Raw genomic sequence first — 26,851 nt, forward strand, 5'->3', positions numbered from 1 at the left:
ATCTTTAAAATAAATAAAATGATCTATCTAAACTATGATAACGTAGATTTCTACAGATGTATCACACCTGAGATGTTCTAGAAACTCACATTACAGGAAAAGAGAAATGGTCTATTTCAAAAGCAACTCACTGAAGTAGCTGAGGTCCACTTCAAAAATTATGGTTGTCATGGCGAAACTGATGGTCTCGGTCTTCACTCCGCACCCAGAAATAATGCAGAAGTTGACCAGAAGATGTGCAGAACCAGTGAATGAATTTGGCTGGCTTTCTGAACATAATTTCACTGAAAGATTTGAACGGGTCATGCTCTGCTTCCCACAGATAGCTTTGCGTTCTGTCTCCACCACCTTCCTCTGTGCCCCAGCTGGTGTTCTCATGCCTTTGCCAATTATCTCAGTGGCAGAGTTTGAGAAACATGAGTTTAGCTTATCAGCTGAAAGTTTCCCAGAGGGCTTGCCAACACATTCACCTACCAGCCTCACGAACCCTTGCCAAATTCTTGAGTATAACTAGGAGAGAAAATGCACATGGCTGTCTTCAGTGGTCGATGGAATGGCATTAGGGGGCAGAGTTCCCTAGATTGTACCAGGAACAGCCATACTGAGAAGGATTGGAATCCTTGACGATCAGAGCTGGGAAGAACCTTGGTCTGACCTTCTTGTTGTACAACTAGGAAAACTGGGATTAAAAGGTCACGTAATGACTGCGTGACAGAGCTGGGACAGGACCCGAGTCTCCCAACACCCCGTCCATTGTGCCTTGCACTCCGCTCTGTGTCTTCCACGACTCTGGCTGTCTGTAAGCCAGCACAGTGGCTTGAAGGCCGCAAACTCCTGTGCGGGCGATGCTGAGCGTGGTATAAGATGAGGCAGGCAAGCAGGGACCAAGTGCTTCTGTGCGCCTCTGCTGTGTTGCTCACTGCCTTTGCTCCCTCCACTTGTGCTTCATGCCGTGGCCCAAACACACTGCGTGTGAGCGAGGGAGGGCCCTGGATTCCCGGCACTGCTCACCAGCTCTGATTAACATCCCTGACCCGCTGGGCCTATTCCTTCCTCTTAAAAAAAAGAGGCAGGATGGTGTGTCCCTCCCTGGATGGTTTATGGACTAAATGGCACAGGGCAGATTCCTCCTTACTTTTGAGGATTTTTTGGGGCAGGTATTTTTTTAGAGGTATGACTCCCTCTACCCGCTGTTGCTCCAGACTAAAGGAGAAAGGTTTCTTCTGTCAAAGCTGTGAAATAGTCACTGTCTTTTACAATTCTTACTATAGTTTTTGGTTCATTGAGTCAGCTATGTTTTAACAGACCTATACGGAGCACCAGTCAGAGCCAGGCAGGGTCGCTAGTGCTGGAGACAAAGTGCTTACCCTGAGGAGTTTGCTTCCGCTGGGGAGATGGGCAATAATCAGGGAAATAATAACTGTTATAATATCAAATGGTGTCAAGTGCTCTGAAGAAAATAAGACAAAGATGAGAGTTGAGACAGTGTGGGGCCTCGGTGATGGGGGGATGAGAGGAGAACTCCTCTAGATAAGGTGATGAAGGAAAGGGAGGTCTATGAGGAGGTGAAATGTCTGATAGCCGTGTGAATACCTGGCGGAAGAATATTTTTAAAAACAGGAAGTGCAAAGGCCCTGAGGCAGACAGGCTTGCTCCATTTGAGCAGCAATGAAGAGACTGGTGTTACTGGAATAGAATGAGCAGTGGGGAAAGGGAACAGGGCATGGGTCGCAGCTGGGCAAGAACCAGACCACGTGAAACCTTATGGCTGTGATACAAAATGGGTGACACAGATTCTGAGTGTGGTAGGAAACCTTTGGGAATTTAGAGCAACAGAAGAACTTTCTATGATTTACATTTTAGAAGGAATCGCTCTGGTTTGTCCTGTGAAAGACAGATTGTTGAGGTCGAGGAGCAGAAGCAGGGAGAGTAGCCAGAAGAGAGTTTGCAGGGCTCCAGGTGAGAAAGCACGGCGGCCTGACTAGGGCGGGAGCCGTGAAGGAAGGGCTGTTCTGCACACACGTTCTCACCACCTGTTTCACTTTCTATTTCTTAAGTAAACAGGGTGTCTTCTAGTGTATCCATGGTGTTTTTCTGTTTTCAGATGTAGCCTTTCTATTCAGTGACCAAAAATCCTTCTCTCTCACTCATTCATAAGCCTGTTCTGAAACAAACAAGGCCCTGCCAGTGAGGGGTCCTGGAGAAGGCTGTCTCTTGTTAGCCCAAACCTGGTTTCTTAGCCCAAAACTCTGACCTTTCTTTCAGCGAGCCCTTGGAAGCCTACATCTATTTTGGCCCAGTGTATTATCAGAAACTGAAGCACATGGTGCTGGATAAGATGCACGCCCGGGCCCGGGGACCACGAGCTGTTCTTACTCGGTAAGAGAAAAGCATTTATAGAAAGAATTTCGAATGCATTCGAGTCTACCTTGCATTCCCCAGCTTGAGAGCAATACGCAGACTCAGCAAAGTTTCCATTTCCTTGAGATGTCAAAATTTGAAGTGTTAGGCATTGACAAAAATCCTTGATGTCTAATTAGCATGAAACAGTAGCAACCAATTAAAAATTATTCCACAGGCACAGGAGGCCCGTCCCAGGTCTTGCCAGTGGTCGCCTGACCACTGTTTACAAATGCGGGCTTATTCAAAAAAGGTTCATATGTAAGAACGTAGACACACTTATATCCCCCCCACATACATACACATGGGTACATCTGCATGCTCCCGGGTGTACACAGAAAACACATGCATACATTATTTGGGAGCCCAAGGCACAGCTGTCATTTTCTAAAACTTCTGTTACTGGAGCAGAAGGCACCCGTACCTGCACGCACATCTGAGTAAGCTCCGGGAGGTCCACACGGGCTGCAATCACCAGGGTGTTCTCAGCTCCAAGCCCAGTGTCTACATGTTGATGAATGCGTGGGTATAATTGTTGGGAAGGGAATGACAAATGCTAAGTGTCACGTGTTCTTATTACTACATTTTTCAGTTGGAGAAGCATAGTTCAGGGTAGTCGTTCTCAACCTCAAGCAGTTTTGTCTTCCAGGGGACATTTGACAATGTCCGACGGCATCTTGGGATGTCACAGCTTGGGGGGGGGTGGGGAGGGGGCACTGGCATCTGGTGGGTAGAGGCCAGGAATGCTGCTGAAGACCGTACACGGCACCAGGCAGCCCCCACCACAGAGAATTACCTAGCTCGGTGGGGTCTTTGCGCCAGGGTTGGGGAACACGGGCCTTGGAGCCAGACAGACACGGATGCGAGCTCCCCTCCACCTCGTAGCTTGCCGTGAGCCTTGGACAGATCGCTTAGCTTCTTGCAGCTTCAGTTTTCTCAGACATGAAGTGGCAACAGTAATGCCCACTTCACAGCATTCTGGGGAATCTCCAGTGTTCAAATACAGAATGTGTACAGTGCCCATCCCTGGGGGATGCTCCAGAAGTAGCCCGTTCCCTCCCTGCGCCGCTGATCCCAGCTTGGATGTTCCGGTACAGGGGAAGGGTGGGCACGAAGTGGCAGGCATCCAAGTTGACTTTTTAAAACCTAGGGAGGGGTGTAGATGACTCAGTCCCGTGACCACTTAAAACTGAGCAGACACACGTGCCTGTTGAAATGGTAGACATACATGTGCTCCACAATGAGAAGAGGGAAGAGAAGTTGAGATTCTCAAGGCACCGGTGAGCCCAGCAGTGAGACCCTACTGGGGTTAGGTTTGCGGGGAAGGATTTATTGTTACATCAGATAATAGTAATCACTTATTATTACCACTTAATAACAGGAGCAACAACTAGGGAGGCTCTTTGGGAGCCTTAAATTTTACAGTTTGCAAATGCAGCCCAAGGGCAGGCTGGGCACCTGCTCCAGTGTAGGAGGATTACCTCCACCTGTGTAGGAGGATTACTAGTAGGTAAATTGTGTAACTCATGACCAGTGAGTGATTTGAATCCAGCCCTGCGCTCATAGCCAGCACGGGATGCTGCCCCTTTGTTGGTTTAATCTAATAACAACACATTTGTCGGATTTGTTTCAAAGGCAGCCCACGGAGGGTCGATCTCGTGACGGCGGTTTGCGTCTTGGAGAAATGGAACGTGACTGCTTAATCGGTTATGGAGCCAGCATGCTTCTACTGGAGAGACTAATGATTTCAAGTGATGCCTTTGAGGTCGATGTCTGTGGGCAGTGCGGACTTCTGGGGTATTCTGGCTGGTAAGTGGATACCATATGTCTCTCATACACACACCTTGCCTCTTAAATCACAGCTCACGAGGTGATCCTCGATCATACCCACGTACTCTCCAGCCTTCGCCATCTGCGCATTCCTGGAATTGGGGATGTTCTATATACCCATTTAGTTCATCTGCCTAATTCTGCTTTCTACACCACTGGAGTTTAAATACCCAAGGAGCATGGACTTTGTTTAATATTATCTCGAACACCTTTTATTTCACTGTTCACCTTTGAAAAATTCCTAGCAGATTCATTGTTAGGTATGAGAAGTAGAGCATTTTGTAACTAGAAACTTTTTTTTTTCAACCTTAATACTAATCAAAGAAATACAAAGTTATTTGTTTTTTTTGACAGACCTAATCTCAAGTGAGGTCTGATTTTTTTTTTTATTATGTCCAATTGGCTAACATACAGTACATCATTAGTAACTAGAAACCTTTTTGAAAACATTGGGTTGAATGCCGTTATTTAACCTCAAATCCCAAGAGCCTTGTATGCTGCTGCAGGACATATAGGAAGTTGGTGCAGATCTAGGACCAAGACCTGGTATCCTGACCCCTTACCTGTGCTCTGTCTGCACAGCAAGCTGCTTTACACTCTGACTGAGAATTGCATCATAGTGGAGACAAGGTCTGTCCCAGTCATTCACTCAACAAACAATTTCTGAGAATCTGCTAAGTGCCAGACACTGTTCTAGGCTCCAGAATACAGTGGAGAACAAGGCAGATGAATGGCTGCTCACAGGGCTCTTCTCTTCTAGGTCATTCTAACTACATTTTCCTTGTTTTCCCCCTGCTTCTCCTGCCTGGGACCTGGTAGATACTTAGTAACAAATAATTGCTAGACGACACTAACCCTGTGTAGGAGGATTACTAGTAGGTAAATTGTGTAAGTCATAAAGCTTACAATTTCTGTGGGGAGTTCAGTACACAAAGGCCAGCCTAAAAGGGAAAGCTCCATACTTGTTGGTTGGGTTTGTGGGGGAGGAGCACCTCTCCTTGTAAGCGTTCCACCCTACCACCAAGGAAGGGCTCCTCTGCTGAGGGTTCGTCATTTCTGGGACCCTGACTTACCTGGAGGCAGGAGGGCCTGTAGCTGGCCAGGCTCCACTTACTTTCTACCAGAGATGAGGTCTAACAAGGTCTGAAGCAGGGGCTGCAGGGACAGGAAACAGCCTCAACTCCCTGGTCACCCTTCCCCTGCACTCCCAGCCCCCTTCCCCTAGGGAGGCACCATGCCCTGGAGGATCAAATTAGTCACAGATGAGCCACTCTTGCGAGAATTTGAGGGCTGCCTGAGCCACCTTTTCCCCACTGCGTCTCCCCTCAAAGCCTCCTTCCAGCGAGTCCCAACTCCCTGTCGTCCTAAGCCTCCAGTTCCTTGGTTGAATAAAGCAGATCAAGAGAGGGGGTGGGCATCTTAGAATAGAGTGTATACCTTGCTTGGTATATGACAAAGCCTTTGAGCCCATGACTTTATGGGTTTTAGAGTAGAAGAGGTGATGAGACTTGGCTGTGAAGAAGTCATTTCATTTAAAAACAAAGACGAGGGGCGCCTGGGTGGCTCAGTAGGTTGAGCCTCTGCCTTCGGCTCGGGTCATGATCTCAGGGTCCTGGGATCGAGCCCCGCATCGGGCTCTCTGCTCAGCAGGGAGCCTGCTTCCCCTTCTCTCCCTGCCTGCCTCTGCCTACTTGTGACCTCTCTCTCTCTCTCTCTCTCTCTCTCTCTGTCAAATAAATAAATAAAATCTTTAAGATAATAATAATAATAAAAACAAAGATGAGAGGTGGCCATTCTCAGTGCGTTTCTTTCATAAGGTTGCGGAGGTGGGTGACATAATTCTAATCATTAGCCTGGCTTTCTTATGTCAGGGACTGAGCTGGGGGTTTCAATTTGGAGATGTCTGTCTGCCTTTTGAAATGCATATTGAATTTGCCCTTTATTGTCCTGGCTGTGTCACACAGCAGCCATGAAAGTATTAGAGGAAGGTGCCTGGGACCAGTGCCACTGTGCCTAAATCTTCAAATTTGGCACAAGGATTTTTAAGTCATTTACTTTGAAAAGATGGTACAGAAGAGTCATTTTATTAAAAATAGGGATGATGAAACTTAAAATGGATTTCCTTTTCTTCTCCATCCCCCCTGCATTTTCTCCTGTGCCTCCCCCAAAAGAGAGAGAGAGAAAGCAGTAGACCAGATTCACTCACGGACTTTGAAAATCTTCCCCTCTGTTTTGCTGCATATTCAGGGAAACCAATGAAAGCAGTAATCGATCTCAGTATGATTGTTACATTCATAGCCTTTTTCCTACTTCATTTCTGTCTCATTTAGAGATCGTGTGATGGCAGTGCCTGATTTTGAAGCTCGTGTGTTCCGTGTGTATTGTGTTTGAAATCCTTTGAAAGAGGGCTAAATCAGGTTACATGGTTTAAGGATCTTTACTGTAATTAAACTGACCTGGCTGTACTGTGTCTGGTTTTGAGTGGCCTGCTCATACCCTTGTTGCCAACAGAAAAAAATCCTAATCCAGCCTGGTAGTCTAGCAGTCTCCTTGTGTGGCTCTCGGTAGAGGAGCGTAATGATGCCGTCCTTTGCCATCATTACCTGGGCGTGTGCGCCGGGCAGTGTGGGAGGGAGCACAGGCGTGTGTGGGAGGAAGTGGCTCTTTAATGAACAGCACAATGGAGGCTGAGTAATTAGAGCAGTTCAGAACCTTGAAACTGGCCTTTTGTCAGTGATTTGCACATTAGTAAGGCATTGCTATGGGGATGTTTACAGCAAGACTGTTGTTGTGCAGGAGACGTGAAGGGCATAAGTCACAAAAGAGAGGTCCGGAAGGAAAACTGCAGAGAAAAGAAGATCCCTATTAAGATAATTAGCTCATAGAGAACATTTTACTGGACAGTCATTTCTCATGTAAAGCCACAGCTGCCTCCTTTTGCTGCCTTTGCCCTAAAAAGTCAGTTTATTTTATTGTTGTTGGGTCAAGGTTCTTTAGAAATCGTTCAGACACAGGATGAGATAATGTAATAGCTCATCATTTATATGTGTGTCATATATGCATACATATTTATATGTATGCATGTATAATAATGTGTTGGAACATTTTAAATGGTCGAGAAATGTTTAATAATAGAGAAGGTCAGTGGGCTTTCTGGATTGTGAAACCTTCAATAAGCTTGGATTAAAGTCACAGAATAACATAGAATCAGCAAGAAGTTGGTTCCGGTAAAACCATTCTCCAATTTAATTAAAGCACAAACATGATTCCTGAATAAATTAGGCCAACCAAGCACATTAAAAATATAGTTCTTAAATGATAATGCTTTAGTGAGGTCTTGAGGTACAGTCTTCCAGGAAGAAGTCCTTTACCATGTGGCTAGGACTGTGATTGTTGATGGGATCGAGCACCGCCCATGTGTCCTCCGCTCCTGCAGGCCACCCGTCATGGAAACCACCACACCGCGCATGAAGGGCTGTGCTGGCTCCTCTTTTCCCGTTCCCTTCTCAGGACATTAACATTTATAGTGTCATTCACCACCACGCTCAAATTCTTCATGCTTTTCTTTTTTTTTTTTTTTTTTTAATTTTTTTTTTAAAGATTTTATTTATTTATTTGAGAGAGAGACAGTGAGAGAGAACATGAGCGAGGAGAAGGTCAGAGAGAGAAGCAGACTCCCCATGGAGCTGGGAGCCTGATGCGGGACTCGATCCCAGGACTCCAGGATCATGACCCGAGCCGAAGGCAGTCGTCCAACCAACTGAGCCACCCAGGCGTCCCTCTTCGTGCTTTTCTTTTCTAAAATAACAAAGGCTTGATTTTGCTGATTTCAAAAATGATCCCTGCACTTTTATAAAGTATTCAAAGTTATTTAAAAAAAAAGAAAAATATAAATTGTCACATTAATTCTCATCACCCAGAGGTGACCACTGTTCACATTTTAGTGACTCTTTTTGAGACATCTGTTTGCCCAGTAGTTATTTAACATAACCCCCCCAGGTTGTTTTTTCTTTCTTTAATAATGAACTCTTTGAAATTCTGATAATAGCAACAAAATGGAAATATATACTCACACACACACACACAAAGTTACACATGACTTTGGGGGCTTCATCTATTTACGGGAACCCATCTGAGGACCTCCTTGGGGCCAGGCCATTAAGCAAACTTCTTTTTTCACTCCACAGTGTGTCCCAGACACCTTATTTCAATAAATATGGGTCTACATCATCATGTTTAATGGCTGCACAGCATTCTTCTGCATAAACATCTTATCATCATAGGAGCAGTTCCCTCCTGCGTCTCAGCAGTCTCCCGCTTTGTGCTGTTCTAAACAGTGTGAACGTTCTCTTACACTCATCTTTGCCACTTTTGTCACACATTCTTGCACATTTACGTTGTTACACGTGCTGTCTTACTGCCCTCCACACTGGCCTTCCCCTCCGGTTCCCACTCGGCTTGGAACTAAGCCCTGGTTGGTGTTCCTCTTGAAGTCCTTCACCCCCGCTGTTGACTAGTTTTCCACCCAAGTCTCAGCTGCCCCAGACTCTTGAGGTGTAGGGTGAGGTCCTGTTTGCGTCTGAAACCTGGGAGGATTGTTTACTTCCTCCCCGGGGACTCTTTATGAGTTGTAGACACTGATGAAGACCTAGGTTTGCTCTTCCTGAAAGAAGAGAAAAGAAGATCCTAATGGGAATAGCAGATGTATTGGTTAGGAGCATGGGATGTTGTAGGGATTAAATGACAATATATGCCCACCGGGGGAACATGTCCTAAGTACAGTAGCTTCTCCTACTAGTAGAAATCGCCAAGCTTGAAGAGCACTGGAAAAATAAATAGCATTTGGTTGGCCACCACGTTCTCTGTGAGAGTCCTGTGTCTCCCATCACACTTCCGGTGTCTCAGTGACAGACCAAATTGTAATTGTTGAACGTCTTACCTTGAAGAGTATAGTATGATAGATTTCTCTCAGATACATGGAGAGTGAATCGATTTTAGAAATTTTCGACATTGAAAAAATCTGAGTAACTTGGAGATGGCTCAGATTTCTGGGCCTCAATCAGAACAAGTAAATGGGCAGGTGTTTTGCATTTTAAAGAGGTCTAGAAAATGGGAGTAAGTGATTAAAACTGCGTGCTTTTAAACCTGCAGGAGCGATAGTTGTTTTGCTTTTTCCTTTGCCTCCCTTGGATGCTGCTTTTTGTCGGAGGGGGGCACATATGTTCATGTTTGATAGTGAGACTGAACGCTGACAGATGGAATGGAACGGGTAGGATGGTGGTAGGAGCCGCACGGAGGCCTTGTTTTCCGAGCGATCGTCCCTCTGACACGTGCCGACTTGGGTTTCAGGTGCCATTACTGCAAGTCGTCCTGCCATGTGTCTTCCCTCCGCATCCCGTACGCCTGCAAGCTGCTCTTCCAGGAGCTGCAGTCCATGAACATCATCCCCCGCTTAAAACTGTCCAAATACAATGAGTAAAGATGGAAAAGGTCAGCATTTAAAGAGAACCACTGAGAGGTCCAACACGGTGGAAAACGGGATTGAGGACCACGTCTGCTTCTGTGACTGATTCCCTCGATGGCCCCCCTCAAGAAAGAAAGATGGAGAGGCTTTCTTGCCCTGCAGACGGACGACGCAGCCTTGAGCCGTGAGCCTCGGGCTATGGGAGACATGCCGCCCACACAGACCAGGATGCAGTCTCCTGTTTCTGGGCTGAATGTGCTTCACAAATGGACGTGACTTAAAAAAGAAGCAAACTTTTATTTATGTTCTGGTATCTTGAAATCTACTCATGAGAAAGATCTTCCTCCTTTAAAAGTCACTTGGTGTTAAAATCCCCCATGGTGCCTTGCCCGGCTAAAAAAAACGCGAAGACTCTTTGGACGCCTGAAGGGTGTGAAGAGTCTCTTTGAATGGTTGGTGTGGCCTGTGGCCCTTGTGGAGGTGGCTGACGCGAGCAGGGCGTGAAGGGAGAGAGCAGTGGGAAGCCGAGAACAGCGGATAAAGCGATGGCTTTCCTACCTGGTACTGTGAGATAGAATAAATTCCTACCATCTTAAGCAGGTTTACCAAGATGTCCTCTTTTCTTGCGGACTTGATTGCTTCTCTTTTAAACCTCCACAGTCAAGCCATGTAATACTTGTTGTTCGATGTAATACTTGTTGAACATCTGAAAATAATTCCATGGTGCTTTGTGATTTTTTGTTTGTTTGTTTGTTTTGGTCCCTTCCATTCCTGCCAGGATGTTAGCTATGCATTTTCTTTTTAATATGATGACCTTCTTCACTTTTAACTCTAATTTGTTCTTAATTGCTCTACCCTGAAGGCGGAGAACGACTTGTATTAAGGATTGTCTGTAAAATAAGTCAGAAGAGCTTGGAGTAATGGTCTAAGGCTACAGTTCCAGTGTGTCGTGTTGACGTGTTTCACAGAACATCAGTAGGTATCAGACACCAACGAGAAGCAAACTCCAGTATTGAATAAGATTTAGAAACTGGATGTAACCAAGGTAAACGTACCAGGAACTTTCTCAAAGCCTTTATTTACCAGGCTCCTATCCTGAGACTCCTCCAAAAGAGGGGATGTTCTGGGAGCCAGGCTAGTCATTGCCTTGAGAACTCAACCTCAGCATCATTTCATTTACTTCACAATAAAAAGCTCTAATTCAGAAGTAAAAGTCTAGACACTTAACAGGAAAAGCAGAAGGAATGAGGGACATAGCGTAGGTGAACGGGCCTTCTCGGCCATCACCACGTGTCTCCATTCATTTCAGGGGGTTGAAAGCTGTTAAAGAGGCAGAGGGGTTTAAATGCTGGATCTTTGGTTTTGCCAATTGTTCCTTCCTTTCTAGTTCTTAAAATTGATGGTTCCTTGGGACGCTTGGGTGACTCAGTTCATAGAGCGTGCGACTCTGGATTTTGGCTCAGGTCATGATCTCGGTCGTAGGATCAAGCCCCGTGTCAGGCTCCATGCTGGGCAGGGAGTCTGCTCAAGATTCTCGTTCTTCCTCTCCCTCTGTCCCTTCCCTCCACCCCTCCTTCCCCCCACTTCACCACCAGCCCCATTCGTGCACTTGCTCTCGCTCTCCCTCAAAAAAAAAAATTGATGGGCCTAAGGATTGCGCTACTGGACACTGTTCTGCACCACGTGGGCTATTCGAGGGATTTTGGCTATTTCCCATCACAGGACAACTCCACCGACTGGGGGAGGGGGGCGGCTGGTGCACACTTGGAGGGCCGGTGTGGGAAGAAGCTATGAGACCTGCATCGTTGATCATTCTGTACCTGCCCTGTACTGAGGATAGAAAGAGAGCAGGACAGGGCCCCCACCCAGAGCTCCTAACCCAGTGAAGGAGCCAACAGTCAGGGCTAGGAATTCAGCCCGGTGGGGCTGAGGGAGCTCCTGAGGCACAGGTCACCTGTGCTTCGGAGACGTGGAAACACTTCACAAATGGGAATATTCCCTTTCTCTGGCTGCGGAAATGGAAGCACCACGTGGCTGACCACCAAGGCCACACCACTAATGAGGGAAGAGCTTGGGCCTCGAGACCGGGCTTCCTTACTCTGAGTGTTTTGTTTGGGCTCATCCATGACTGTATTTTTCATTCACCAAATGTGACTTTTTTTTTTTTTTTCTTTTTAAACTCAAGTGCCCCTGAATGGTTGTGCTTCTTAAACATCTTTTTTTAAAAAACCATTCCAGGCAATTCCGATTGTTTTGAGGAGAGTTGCCTATCCTTCTAGGAAATTCTCAGTTCTCTAAGTCAGCAAGATCTGGGAAGTGTGGGTTCCAAACTGTGACATCCTTAGAGGAAAAAATTGTGTCAGGTCGATATTTCAGAAACCAGCAGATAGGACATTTGAATAGGTGTTTGACTCCGAGAAACACTGTAATAAAAAGTGGCCAGAATTGCTGAGTTAGTCCTACAGTTTTATTTTGTCATTTGTAAGTTCCTTGTTTTAACAACTACCAATTAGATTTCTATTTTCAGTAATGACAGAGTAAACTTTTTCAGGCCACCCTCGAAGCCCGTTTTCCCCCTCAAGGATTTGCCGTGTTGGAAGTGGCACAAGGATGAGAGGCTGAAAAGCCACACCAAAGCCACTGAGAGGCCACAGCCCGACCTGAGCTTTGGCAGAGTCAGCGAGCTGGGGAGACAAAACTGTGAGCTCAGAGTTGCCAAGACACCAGAACAAGAAAGGCCAAGATCCCAAATAGAAAGAAAGCTCATTGAGGTGAGCCCAACTACTCCACCGTTTTTACCCTTGGTTTGTCCGCTCAGGTGTCACAACAGAACACCGAAGACTGGGTGGCTCACACAACAGCGTTATTTCCTCGCAGTTCTGCAGGCTTGAAATCCAAGATCCGGGTGCTGACAGGTTTGCTTTCTGGTGAGGACTCCGTTCCTTCCTGGCAGCAGATGGTCACCTTCCCACCGTGTCCTCACACAGCCTTTCCTTGGTGTGTGCGAGGAAGGCGGGTGAGCGCTGGTGTCTCTTCCACTCCTTGAAAGGATGCCCAGCCTGTCAGATTAGGGCTCCTTGTAACCTCATTTAACACAAACTACCTCCTTAAAGGCCCCGTCTCTAAATAGTCACGTTGGAAGTTGGGGGCTTCAACGTATGAGTTTTGGAGGGACACAGTTCAGACTGTAATACCCCTCCAGGCATTTGGCAACTAGAGTAATGCACAGGTTGAAATGCTCAAAGTATCTGTTCAAGCTGAACGTACCTAGCGGGTCCACTCCTAGGTGTATGTAAGCCCAGCACAAGTGTACCCACACTGGTCACCAGTGCTTCTCACAGCATTATTTGTGGGGGCCCCAATTTATAAATAACCCCTGCCCCTTAATAATAGGATAAATCTTGTTATGTTCACACCATGGAACACTGTAGACCGTGAAAAAACTTACACTATCATAGATCGATCTCACAACTGTAATATTGGGTAAAAAGAAAAAGAAGAAATACAATACCTATTGTATTGGTTCCCTTTAAGTTCAAAAATAGGCAAAACTAATCTTAACATCTAAGAAGTCATGATAACTTTTCCCTGTGCAAAGTGGGTGGCTCATGACGGGGCTGAAAGGGTGTGCTGCTGGTTTTTTGCGGGGTGGGGGGGTGGAGCTTGAGTTATTGGTTACATGGGTGTGTTTTTTTATGCAAATTCACTAGGCTGTATACACTCAGGATTTTTCATTTTTCTGAGTATGTTATACACTGAGTTTTTTTAAAAGGATACGGGTTCTAAACCAGTGTTTCTCTCTTCACTGAGTACCTCTGTCACCCCAGGTAGAATATTCTGTCTTTGCTCTAGTCGTTCTCTCATCTTCAAAATGGGAGTGATAACCGTGCTTGCACCTAGGGCTGTTTTTAAGACTCAGTGAGAGGACACATCTAAAGGGCTCAGCACAGTGCCTGGCCCCCAACAGGTGTTCACCAACGTTTGTCACACTTTCATTGCTAATACCATTCTCCTGCCAGCACCTTGAGAACGGGCCTTACCCTCGGCCGCTTCGCTGGGAAAGAGGACAGGCAGGCGCTGAGCTTGCTTTGGAAGGAATTCGGAAACTAGGACCACGTGCAGAAACTGCAGGGCTTTGCACAGGCTGTTATTCGAGAAAGCCGCCTTGCTCTGCGGTGATAGGAAAGCAGGAGGGTGGGAGGATTAGAGAACGCACTTCCCCAGAACAACCATTTACCACAGACATCAAAGCGAGACCTGTCGTCGGCACGGGAGTCCCAGAATAGCCTCATGGAGCCCTCAGAACCGGTTCTCAAAACGCTTCCATGTGGTGAGAGTCAAGAAAAGGGTTTAAAAAAAGAAAAGAGAAGAAAAAGGCCTTGATTGGGTGCTACATAATGGGATAGTTTTCAGCTGCTTTGGAGCATTTGGGGCCAACACCTTTATTTGCAGTAATGAGTCACATGAGAATGAGCACGTTAGGGCTGGTGGCTGGGCCCATCCGCCGCTCGGCCGGCGGAGTAACAGAGAAGCCAGTTTAGGAGAGACCTGTAAATAATTTGTGAAACGGATGGTCGGAAAAGTGACTTGTAAAAGTAGCACCTCTTTACCGTCCATATTTACTCCATATGTTCTTGAAAACAGTTTATTTCATTTGCTGAGCAAAACTTGGAGTTTTACTACATCGGTCCTGCAGGGCCAAGGCTGGTGGGAAATTAGAGTCAAGCTTTAAGTTTAGGCCATTTTCGAATGGAAGGGGGAAAAAAAACCAAAACTGGTGGCAGTCTGGAAGTGTATACTGTTCGTTGCCAAGACCAAGCTACCAATTTGGATCTCAGACATGGACCCCAGGAGCAATTAAGAGATTTGCTTCAGCAAATCAGATTCACTGTGACCAGGATGTCATGGCAGGTTTCAGAACAACCCAAAACTCCCTCCCATTTTCCCTCCCAAGTCTCAAATCTCGGACCGTGGTCAAAGGAGTTAAAGTATTTTTCAAGTCCAGGTATTAGCCCTCGTTCCATGTGCAATTAATTTTTAAGTCTGGTTAACTCCCAATCATTCACGTTATTGGAGGCAAGGAACAGTTTGTATAAATTGAAACACGATGGATCCACATTCTTTCGTATTGGATGCGGGGGTGAACAGAACGTGAGTGAAGGTTTGGTTCACTGTACGAGAAACAGGGACGTCCACGAGCCCCGTCTCTGAAGAACCCGGAATGAGAATGTCCTCTGCAGTTTAAAGAATGATGACAGATCTTGGAGGGTCGGGTAACCTAGCAACGGGGGCGCTCTAGGCCAGTGGCTCTCCGAGTGTGGTTCGTGGGGGCGACAGCACCAGCATCACCTGGGAACCTCTGAGAAATTTGGGTACAGCCAGCTGTGTATTAACAGGTCCAATGCAGCCTACAAGCTAAGGCCCCCCCGGTTGTAAGCTACACGAAGAGCTTTGGGATCCCATCCTGTCTCAGAGCCAAGCATTGGATTTTTAGGGGTGCCAGAGAACCCACCTCTTGGGAACCTACCGCCCACTTCCCTCTTTCTTGCCGGCGTTACACTCCTCTGTAAGCACTAGCTTGTGCTGGACTGCTCCCCCTGCAGGTTCCAGCCGCACCCCTGCTCCTCCCCGATCTCTGCCCCGGCCAGTGGAGAGTCTACACAGAGGACGTTGCCATCAAAGGCAAGATTTATACCGGAAAAGCTCCTCTCCAGCTGCTGCTCAGTTGTGCTGACCAGGTTCTGGCTCTGGCCTTGAGCTTTCTGTTCTCTCCTGTGGCTTTCTGCCCCTCCCCGCGCTGCCTGCCAGTCCCACAGAGACAGCCCCTATCCAGAGTGGCCCTTCTAGAATCACGCTTCGGAAAGCTCCAGTGTCTGTCTCCCGGCTGGTCATTTCGGTCTGCCCTCGCAGGTCCTCACAGGGAGAGCACGGTCGCCTCTTCCAAAGTCAAGCAGAGTCAGCAGAGATGCCCTCGGTGCTGCAAGGCTTCCTTAGGGCCTGTGGAGGTGGCCCGGTGCTGTGCTTTTCCAACTCTTTCCACCTGCTGTGCCTACAAGGGTCAGGGAGCCCCCACAGTGACTTACCTGCTCTCCCGACAAAGAATGGTGGAAGTGTCATCAGCAGAGAGAACGAAGCCACCCTGCCCTTTCTGTGTTGTGTGCCCTGGTCTGGCACTGGAAGGCCCAAGTCTTCCCCTAATAGCAGGAGTCTCGTCTTCAGCGTTCAGGAGCGGTGTAACCTCCCCACCTGCCTCGTCTACCACACCAGCCTGTAGGGCTAAGAACAGTACCTCCCCGTAGGTTTGCTGGGATAAGTCCTGAGCGAGCGCAGGTGAATGGTGCCTTAGAATGGAGAACTGCCTGCCCCGAGGAAAGGTTAGCTTTCCTCCCCTGCTCTCTGTAAACCTCAAACTAACCAGAGTTCCTCACTCTCAGCCCTGTTACCCTCTTGAGCCGAATAATATTTTGGTGTAGAATGCGGTCCCATGTACCGTGGGCTGTTGAACAGCACCCCCGGCCTCCCCCACCAAATGCCAGGGACATGCCCCAGCGGCGACAAGAGCGTCTCCAGACACTGCCGCACGTCTCCTGTGACAGAACCAGGGAACTAGACGATGCTACCAAGAGTGGTGTAAACTGCAAAGCCAACAAGAACCATTCCAGCTTTGCTTTTGGGTTTAGTGCTATGAATTGGTTCCCAGGAAGTGGGCAGCTGCTGTGCTTCTGGGTAATTGAGTGACTCACGTTAGCATGGCACAGCCCTTGCTTTCTCTTCAACGCACCGGCTGTGAGTGGCGTAAGAGACAATTGACGTCAGCCATATCGGTCATCAGGTGAACTAAGTTTCGTTCCCTATTGTAAAATGTGCTTTTGTATGTCTGATGATAATGTTACAATGATTAAGAAATAAGGTCGTTATCATCTCCATTTTTATCCACATTTGCCCACAGGCTGATGTTTTAGATCGGACCTTTTTCTTTTCCTCAAAGATGCTCCCTGATTTTCATCATTTACCAAATCAAACCTCGGCTGTGCACCTGTCCACCTGCCTGCCATGTGGCGGGCACTGTTCTGCCCTCAGTCCACCCCAAAGCCAGAGACTGCCATCCCTTTGAATGGGGCACGACTGCCCCAGAAGTCAGTGGGGCCATAACCCCCTCCTAGCAAGCTTGAAGGTGAGCAGCAGGGTCCCCAGAGCAGGTTTCTCAGCAGCAGCAACTGTCTTTCTGAGTTACTGGACAGTTTCCTTCCCCATTACTCTGGGTCCTGCATACTCCAAGTAGGTCTACAATCTGTCAGGACCTGAAATATAAGAACGCTGGTCCAGAAAATGCAAGAGAAGGCTGTTAGTGATTCGTTACCTGCTCCGCCTGCAGGGAGAATTGCTCTGATTACTTAGTCAGTGTCAGATGTTACAAAAATCTAGGAGTAAATATTTGTAGAGATTGAGACAGGCGCAGTTCTGAGAGTACAGATGCTGTAGGACCTTTGAAATAAAGTCAGGGAGGCAAATACCCGTACATGTGCTGCTAGTCTGTGTCTGGATCCCCTTAGGCTGTTCCCTCATTACGCAAGGCAGGCTACTCAGCTAAACCTGAATTTGGCCTCAGACCCTTGAACCCCCAGCTCAGCCAGCCATCACCCATCAATCAGGAGGCAAGAGCGTGCCGGGGTCGAGAGGACTGCAACCAGACCGCCTACCTTCAAATCCCGCTCCACCTTCTCCTAGTTGTATGATCTGGGGCGTTGTGTTTCGCTTCAGTTTCCTCCCTGTAAAAATGAGGCACTCGTAGTACCTACTCATAGGGCTAATGGCACCAATGCATGTGACCCGCATAATAAGTGCTCAGCTATGATGTGTGTTGCAATGGAGACTGAGTTGAAGGGCGAGGCTGACTGAGGGTGCAGCCATGGGCACTCCCGGAAAAGGAACCGCTGATTTACCTCGCACTGGGTTAGGAGCTCAGTCTCCACCTGGAGAGGCAATGCAAGGCATGCACAGGGCATCGGCGGCCTTCCCGTCCGGCGTCCCCACTCCCTCCAGTTACCAGATCACGTCTATACCCTTAGATTCAGCCGTGTGCACTGAACTTCCCACCAGCGTCCCCCCAAGTAAGAATCCGATGACCTCCGTAAGAAAGAATTCATGTATGAAGGAATCTTTGGCTTATGTGCAAAGGAAAAAGTCTCCCTCGGAAAAATACAGGCCTTACACATTTCGCAGACCCTCGTGTCCACAGAAACAGTCACTGGCAATTAGGTAGCCGCTGAAAGATCAGAGGCAGGAGCCCGCACATGAAACACAGGCAGCGCCTGAAGATCGCCGCCTTCTTTCTGAGTTATGGGCGGCCAAGGTTGCCTCCCCCTGGGCCCAATATGCTCTGAGCTTTTCCTGCTGTGGACAGAGGCCCCAGGGACTTTTATGCACCCCAGTTTTCATGCAGCTTACTGATCCCTTTTTCACATGAATGAAAAACGCCTTTGATTTTGAATACTCATGTCTGTTTTGTGTAACACTTAACTGATGTGCCAGAATCATTCTGTACCTTAAAGGGGGTCTTGCGCTGGGTTATTAAAATCAGTCCTTCTGTGAAGAGTCACTTTGTTCACTTAAAGGATAACCGCCCTGCCTTTCTTAATGATGCTCATCTCGTTAAACCTGGATTAGAGAAGAGAGAGGCAAGCAGGCCAGCAGTCGGAACACGGCCGGAGCCCATCGATGAGTTGGTCCAGCCACAGAAGAGGCTTCAAAGAAATATTGTCTGCTGATCAGCTGGGCTGGAGGCCTCTGAGCCTTTCAGCCCCGCTCTCTCTCGGGAGCCCTGCTTTAGAGCATTCATTCCAGTTACAGTCCTGATAAGCCAATAGAGACCTTGACCCAATGGGTCCACTTCATTTGCTCAGATGGCATAATGTGCTGTTTCATCATCTGTGGAATTCCCCATCGCTGGAGAGGTCCGTGAAGATAAACCATTCATCCATTCTACCAGAGTTCTCTGTTTCCTCTAGGTGCAGGGCATTGCAAGTCCTGGGAATGAAGTCATGAGTCAGATGCTCAAAATTGGGAGGGAAGCCAGAGAAGCTGCAGTACAAGGGGTCGAGGCTTCCACTCATATGTGTAGCTGTGGCAAGTTCAACTACATGTTCAACACTGGAAAACAAGAGGAATGTAGTATTTAAACGAAACTGACAAGTCTGCTCTCATCTCTGCTCTCATTGTTGAGTCTCGACGAAGTGGAGTGTCATCTGTTGTCTGCTTCTGCCCCTCACAGTGTGAGATTCTCTGCTGTAGTGTGAGTCTCTAGAGTTAAGAAGACTGTAGGTGGTGGCTTTGTATTTTGTATATTATAGACCCTAAATTTAAGACACCGTCCTGTTGGGGGCTCAGCCAAAGAGCCAACTGTTCCAATGCTGAGTGGCTTAAGGTGTCTTCAAGGGTAATTTTGACTTCATGGGGTTTTCACTTTAAATGCTGATAGTAGAAGCTACTCCCCAGTGAGACCAGATTCCTTTATCATAACCGCAGAAGGGGAGCCAGGCTGTGACATCATAAAATGGAAGCTTCCGAGCAGTCAGGATACCCTTCCCAGAGGAGGCAACTGCCAGAGCTGGTTTTGGAAGAATGAATGGACATTAGCCAATGGAAGGAAAACCTGAGTGGAATTGGTGGGGAGGAGGAAAAGGAGGATGACGGTGTGATGATGACGACAGCAGGTGGAGAAAGCAAAGAATTACAAGTGACAGGACTCTAGGAAGTCAGAGAAAGAAAGGAATCAAGGAGGAGCTCTGAAGTCACAGCTTGGACACCCAAGTAGCAAACTAAGTAAACCAAGTCGAGCAGCAGACCAAAAGTCAGTGGTAGAGGGACAACGATGTGCTCCGTTTGGAGTAGGCTGAGTTGGGTGCCTGTGGGACACCTGAGTCAATAGCACGCCTGGAGATGAGAGGGACTGCCAAGGCAGACTGGGAATTCGCCAGTGATGGAGGGCCCTGGAATGAGTGTGACATCCTCTCCAGAGACGTACAGAAGGAAGAGGACCAGAGATGGAACCTCAGAGACACCAACATGCATGGATGGGCATGGAGAGCAGCAGAAATAAAGCCCAAAAGTGTCCAGCAACCCAAAGAAGGACGGATTTTGAAACAGGAGTGGGGATCATGAGTAGGGCACCGGGGAGATAGGAAGAGGATCAGGAAGAGGAAGTCTGAAGACATCCTAGGGATATCTAAGCTATGACAGCAGATTCGAGGGCATGAAGGAGCTAGACATTTGCAGAGGTGGAGGGTGAGTGGAAGGTAGCAATTCAATAGGGTGCCACGGAGCTCCTAGTCTCCCTCCTACTTAGTGGTTCACAGGGGCCAACACCAAGGGAACACCCTGGCATCTGAGGAGCCTCTTATATGTTTCAATACCCTTTCCCAGAGTTCTTTCTCCATCAGTCTGCCTGAAACCCCTACCATCGGACTCCTGCAGGCAGGTCTCTGGGAGAATGCATTAAGTAACTAATGAACACGCTGATCAGTGTCACGACAAGAGATTAGCTCACCTATATTCTCAGGTCCCTAAGGGGATGCACAGAGATCAGAAGAAGTGGATGAGGCCAGTGAGAGAGGAACAAAGTGGGCAGACTCAGCTTGAGGTCTCTTTCCCCTACCCCATTCCACCACCACTCCCATAGCGGGGCTCTTGGATTCATGATCAAAAGGGACAAGGAGGATGATATGAGAACCTGATGTTCTCCTCACAGGTTTGACAGTTTTGAGTTTGACAAACTTGATCCATCTTGCTAGTGAAGGAAATTAGATTGAGTACCTACTATGGGCTAGCCCCTTTGTATAAACTATGCCACCACCCAGCTCTGCTAGGTGGGCATTATTTCCCCCATTTTATTCCCTCTAACCAGATGTGATGGGAAAGGTGTCTTAATACCAATTAGTATTCTAGACTTTTTTCTATATATAGTTATATAAGTGCACACACACGTACACATGCATGCACAATCTCTTTTTTGAATTTTAATCATGGAAAATTCCAAATATTTACAAGACTAGAGAGAAGAGCACAGTGGTCTCCATGTACCCATCACTCAATTTAAACAATTATCAACTCATTACTGATCTTGTATCTGTAACCCCAACCACTTTCCCCACCTAGGTTATTGTGAAGCAAATTACAGATTTACAAGTATCATTTCACCCATAAATGCTTCAGTATGAACCACTAAAAGGACTCTTTTTAAAAACTATTACCATGGTACCATTGTCACACTCAATTATAGGTAAAAATAACCTCTTATTATCAGTAAATATCCAGTTAGTGTTCAGATCTCCCAATAGTCTCATAAACATTTTTCCCAGGTGTTTCAGTTGGAATCCAAGTAATTCACATTAGTTAATAGGTCTTTTAAGTCTCCTGGAATGTGTACTAGTCCTGATGATCTTCCATGTACCTATCTCTTTTTTTAAGTTGCAATTTATTTGTTGAAGAGCTGGGACATTCATCTTCTAGGTTCCCATAATCTGGACTTTGCTGACTGTATTTCCTTAGTATTATTTATCATGTTTCTCTGTCCTCTGTATCTTCTGTCAGTTTGCATTAGATAGAAAGTCTTCATTGGATTCAAGGTTGATTTTTGTAAGAGGACTCATTCATAGGTGGTTGTAGTCTTCCAGTGGGAGGCATGTACGTCTTGTCTCTCTTTCTGTGATGTCAGCAGCCATGGGTGCTCCAAGCTCCATTCCTTCCATTGAAGTTTTGGAATGGTGATATTACGGATTCTATCACTTCCTCGTTTATTAGCTAGGATACACCTATTTAGAGGACCCCCTCCTCTTGATCAACCATTCTGCTACTTAGCGGTATATTTCATTTAGTAAGGACTGGATATGTGCTTGATTCTTTTCCTTTACTTACCAGTTTTCAAAATATTGAAAGCATCCTTTCAGTGAGACCAATGAGATCTCCTTAAGGGACTCAATGAGTTTTTTTTGGGGGGATATTATTATGATTAAACATGTTTCATAGGTCCCAACCCATTGTCATTACTATCTTTCTGATGCTCCTTGTGTCCCATCTTTGGCAAAGAGAAACTATTCACACCAGCTCCTAAGTCTTTTTGATACACACCCAGTAGCTCTTGAAAACTTGCTTGCTTTCACCATAATGTTCCAGTCTCCTATTGTACATTTCCTGTCCAAGGACTGGACTGAACAATTTCTCCAAGGAGCACGGGTTTTCTGTGTGTGTGTGAGGAATGATATTTCAAGACCACAATCCAGGTGTTAGGAACACTGATTATTACTAAGCAGGTAATTGTTTCTAGGTCTTTTTGCTAGTTAACATTAAGATCAATGAGAGAAAGAAGGGGGAATGGGAGAGAGAGAAAGGAAGGAAGATAAAGTGTATCACAAGTTCATGGGAATGCTTTCAATTCAGGACTACAAGGTTTTCTTAATTTCATCAATCTGGCAACTATTTCCATACCAAACTCCCAGTACCCAGCTTTTAACAACATCAGTGTAATAACTCACTATCCCAGAATGCATGCACCACAGTCTCTGAATAGCAAAACCAACACCAACTACGATTACTGAAGAGAGTTTAATGTTCTTGTGGTCTTAGAGTTCTTTATACAGTCTATCTCACTAGGGATATAGAGTTGAATTACTAGTTGAACAGTAATTTAGAATTGTTCTCTCTGAGGTTTCCACTGATAGCATATAAAGTTAGGTTCATTATTTCATTTGGTTTTGGGTTTTAGGGATTTTTAATTTAATTTTGTGTTATATGAAGTCTAGCTTCTATCCCTATTCTCTATAGGTAACAATTTAAATTTTTTATGTTTATATTTTCATTGTTTTTAAAATATATCATCTCCTCCTCCAGAAACAAACATACTACATATACTTTTCCAACATGTTTTTTTCAGACACGTTATATCCATGAGACCCATAATATTTGTGGAACAAATGGGTCTGTCAGTGAGACCAGATACTACATGCTATTCTGTAGCTTGCCTTTTATCACCTCATACTCCAGGAGCTGTTTCCCCCTCCCCCAGTGCTCTGGAAATACCATCTGATGCCCACCAGCTTTGTGGGAAGATCCCCATGGCAAGGCTTTTTGGACTTTTGGCTTCATCCATCAGTGAAACACTACACGTATGTAGTCCACCAATTTTAGGCTGCATTCCACAGAGTTTCAATACATTTTGTAAATAATAAAAACAGTATTTTAAATTATTCCCACTTATAATAAATCTATGAAAGGGATGACATTCGCCATTTTTTACCCAGGATTTATATGTAACTTGATGGTGAATGGCTGGAGACTAGGCAAGTGTCTCCATGAGTCCTGTCTTGTTTTTTATTCCCTCAACTATTAGATTTCACTCAGAAAATTTTAACTCACATATATTTGGTGGTTCTAATTGTTCTGGACGCTCGTGTGAAAAGTGCTTTAAACCACTTCAAAACTTAGCAGCTTCAAACAGTAATTCATTTCTCATGATGCTGTGGGTCAGGAACACATGCGGGCTTGGCCACGCAGTTCTTCGGCTCCATGCCATATGCGTCCAGCTGGTGGCTGGGCTGGGCTGGGCTAGAGGGCCCAAGAAGGCCTCATTCACATGTCTGTAGGGGAAGTTAGGAGTGAAGCTTTGGGGCCAGAGGGCCTGGGTTTGAAACCCAGCTCTGCCACTTGTCACTACACATGTGGACTGTTGGATAGGTAACCCGAGTCAACCAGTCATGGACCACATTCTGAGAACTCCTGACACTCCACATGACTTGCTCTAGGAGTCCTTGGAATTGCTTGATGGGGAGCGGTTGGAAGGCAGGAGTGAGGCTGAGGCCCAACTCATAAACTTCTCAAAAGTATCTGTGACCACAAAAATTTTGAACTAATGATATAAATAAAGCATGCCTTTGTTACATTCTGAATTGGTAGGGGGCTCCTGAATGAGAACGTACCAGAGATTATTATGTTGTGTTGTAAAAGAAAATTAAAATTGGATGCTTTGGGGTTCTCTTTTTTTTTTTCTTTTTGACTAAAGTCCCAAGGTGAGACTTCCTAATTTGAGGTACTAGACACCCTAGGTGGGGCATGCTGAGATGAAACCTCTTCTGTCAACATCAAGAATCACCCACCTCTGTTCACAAAGGGAGGTGGTTAGAGAGGCCAGAGGGGAAGATTTCTTTGGAGCAAGGAATTGGATTGTTGTGGCATTTTCCCTTCCCCTCACTTATGAGGGACTTGTGGGGAGCCTAATTCTTTCCTCCCTTTTAAAGAAGGTTGGATCTGAAGCTTGACACATGCCTAAGAAAGCAAAAGTGAGAGGCTGAGGGCATGGGACCGAGGAAGTATAGAGGGTCAGGGCTGTTCACATTCACGAATGACAGGGACAAGGCTGCGTGAGTTTCCCCAAGGGTCTGCTGGACTCACAGGAGTGAGGCTGCCTCGCACAATTACTGGGGGACGCCAGGCAAGAGAACAGCTTCCAGATATTATGCAACTTCATGAAAGTCGGAGTAGGACTATATTAGGATTTAGTTTGATGCAAGTCAGGAAAAAACCCACAATAGCAAGACGAGAAAGAAGTTAGTTTCTCTCAAACAAGACTTAAAGGAGGAAGTTAATTTCTTTCAGGTAAATGTAACCAGGCCAGAGCTGATATGGTGGTTCCCAAATCATCAGCAATCCAGGATCCTTTCGTCTTGTTCTGCTACACTCAACACATAGCTTATACCAGAGGGCCTGACATGACTTCTGTCTGTCCATCCCTTCTGCATTGCATCCAGCTGGGAGGAAGGAGAAAAGAAGTCTCCCCAGATCTGAGGACAATTCCCAGAAATTGCACATAAGACTTTCACATACCACTGGAAAACATGGTTGTTACAGGCCACGTCCAGCTATGAGGCAGGCTGGGAAATTTCATGATGCCAATTTGTCATGTGTTTGGCTGGCTGGGGACTCTGCTTCTGAGGAAAGAGGGTAAAATTGCTGCTGGGGAGTAATTAGTAGTCTCTATCATATTGGTAGACTGCCCACAGTCAAGAATGAGTTGCAAGAGACTGGGAATAAGAGAGACATTACCCAGGTCAAAAGGAATTACAGGAAGCTCCCAGCAAGGGCATCGCCAAACACATTCTCATTGTGCCACATGACAGAAAGAATCCACGCCAGTACAGATGACAACTGAACTCACTGTGTAAGGCTGCGTCTCCTTTTTACCAAACTGTCTCTTCCTGCCAGACCTTAGGTGGGAGGATTCGGAAGCCATGACCCATAAGTGACAGAGGAACTAGGAAAGACAATAAAATCCTTCTTTGCCGTACTTCAAGCTGGGGTCCAGGCCAAACTGGAGGAGGGAAGGCACATTACGTAGGTAAGAACTTGGATTTTAAAATTATTATTCTACACTTTTAAATGACTAAGACAAGACTTGCTGTTTTTATAAGTGCCTGGAGGACTTCAAAAAATCTAACAGTGGCATTTCCGTCAAAAGTTGAACGTAGAATTACCATATGACCCAGCAATTCTGCTCCCAAGTTTATACCCCAAAGAACTGAAAACATATGTCCACACAAAAATTGTCCATGAATGTTTCTAGCAGCATTTTTCATAATTGCCAAGAAGTAGAAACAATCCAGATGTCATCAACTGATGATGGATATACAAATTGTGATATATATCCATACAGTGGAATATTGTTCAGCCATAAAAGGAATGAAGTACCAAAAAACTTGAAAACATTATGTTAAGTGAAAAAAGCCAGATGCAGTAGGCCACATATTGTGTAGTTCCATTTATAAGAAATGTCCAGAATGGGCAAAAGCAGAGACAGAAAGTCAGTTAGTTAGTTGTTGTCAGGGATTGGGACTGTTGGTGGGTAACTGGGGAGTGACTGCTAATGAGTATGGATTTTCTTTCTGAGATGATGACAATGTTCTGGGCTTAGATAGTGGTGATGGTTGCTAAACCTTGTGAATATACTAAGAACCACTGATTTATACACCTTCAGAAGGTGAATTTCATGGTATTTTAATTATATCTCCATTTTTTTTTTCCAAAAAATTTAACCTAATACAAGCCAGAAAGTTACCCTACCTGAGATTCTACCTGGAGTTGTGACAAGAACTCATGCACGGGCACATCTACAGACAGTGGGAGAAAGGGTTGTTTTTAAATTATACTTACAAAAGCCCAGGCCCTTCCATATAATGGTTACATTTACGGAGCTCATCTATGATCCTTGATATGATAAAGATGTGATCAGAGCAGTAGAAAGGATTAGGGGACTTCAGGCTCAGCTCCCACACGTAAAGAGCTTGTAGACTGTCATTTCCATTCTTCCAATAAGAAAAAACCAAGTTAGCTGAAAATTAACTTTTTTGAACCCAGCAGAGAACAAAGTCTGCAGGTAGGCTGCTATAACAAAGTACCATAGACTGAGTGGCTTACAAACAACAGAAATGTATTTCTCACAGTTCTGGAGGCTGGCAGTTACAGACCAGGAGCCAGTGTGGTCAGGTTCTGGTGAGAGCTATCTTACAGGTTGCAGACTGCCAATTTCTCACTGTGTCTTCACACAATGGGAAGAAGACAAGTGAGCTAGCTCTCTGGATTCCCTTCTATAAGGGCACTAATGCCATTCATGGGAGCTCCACCCTCATGACCTAATCACCTCCCAAAGGCCCTATCTCCTAATATCATCACATTGGATGTTAGAGTTTCAACATATAATGGGTGGGGGGCACCAATACTCAGTTTATAACAACAGAGCAAACTGCCACCTTGAAATCCAGAGAGACGGGGAAATCCAGAGACACATCTAAGATCTGCTTGCCTAGAGCAGAAGCTGCTGGAACCATAAACTAACAGGAAACTTTAAAGGTAATTTTGATGAATTTCTGGAAGATGAGTGGGGGCTAGCCTGAAAGTGAAAAACTTTGGGGGCCTTCAGTTTTGGGAGGCCCTCACACTTTTGTGAGCTTTACCTTTAGTAACCCTATCAGGTTACCAGATGAAGATGCTATAAAAATCCCCTGATGGCTCTGGCAGGGGTAGGGGAAGAATAACCATTGTTACTCAACCCTGAGTGTTGTCCATAACAAAGACTACTCCAGGGAAAAAGCCTACACCAGAGCATTATCCCAC

The 26,851-nt window shown here is 46.0% G+C and overlaps 1 protein-coding gene across 1 annotated transcript in view; it reads left to right on the plus strand.

Moving 5' to 3' along the window:
- Positions 1-9,900, plus strand: part of POLR3B (RNA polymerase III subunit B) — a 104,974-nt gene extending 95,074 nt beyond the window's left edge. The window contains exons 26-28 of the mRNA XM_032836502.1: positions 2,266-2,379; positions 4,036-4,209; positions 9,580-9,900. Coding sequence (XP_032692393.1) covers positions 2,266-2,379; positions 4,036-4,209; positions 9,580-9,709 — 418 coding nt within the window. The 3' untranslated portion in view covers positions 9,710-9,900. The remainder of the gene's footprint in view (positions 1-2,265; positions 2,380-4,035; positions 4,210-9,579) is intronic.
- Positions 9,901-26,851: the final 16,951 nt, after the last annotated feature.

Source organism: Lontra canadensis, unplaced genomic scaffold (assembly GCF_010015895.1).
Source record: "Lontra canadensis isolate GAN:19392208 unplaced genomic scaffold, GSC_riverotter_1.0 scaffold93, whole genome shotgun sequence".
Classification (NCBI taxonomy): domain Eukaryota; kingdom Metazoa; phylum Chordata; class Mammalia; order Carnivora; family Mustelidae; genus Lontra; species Lontra canadensis.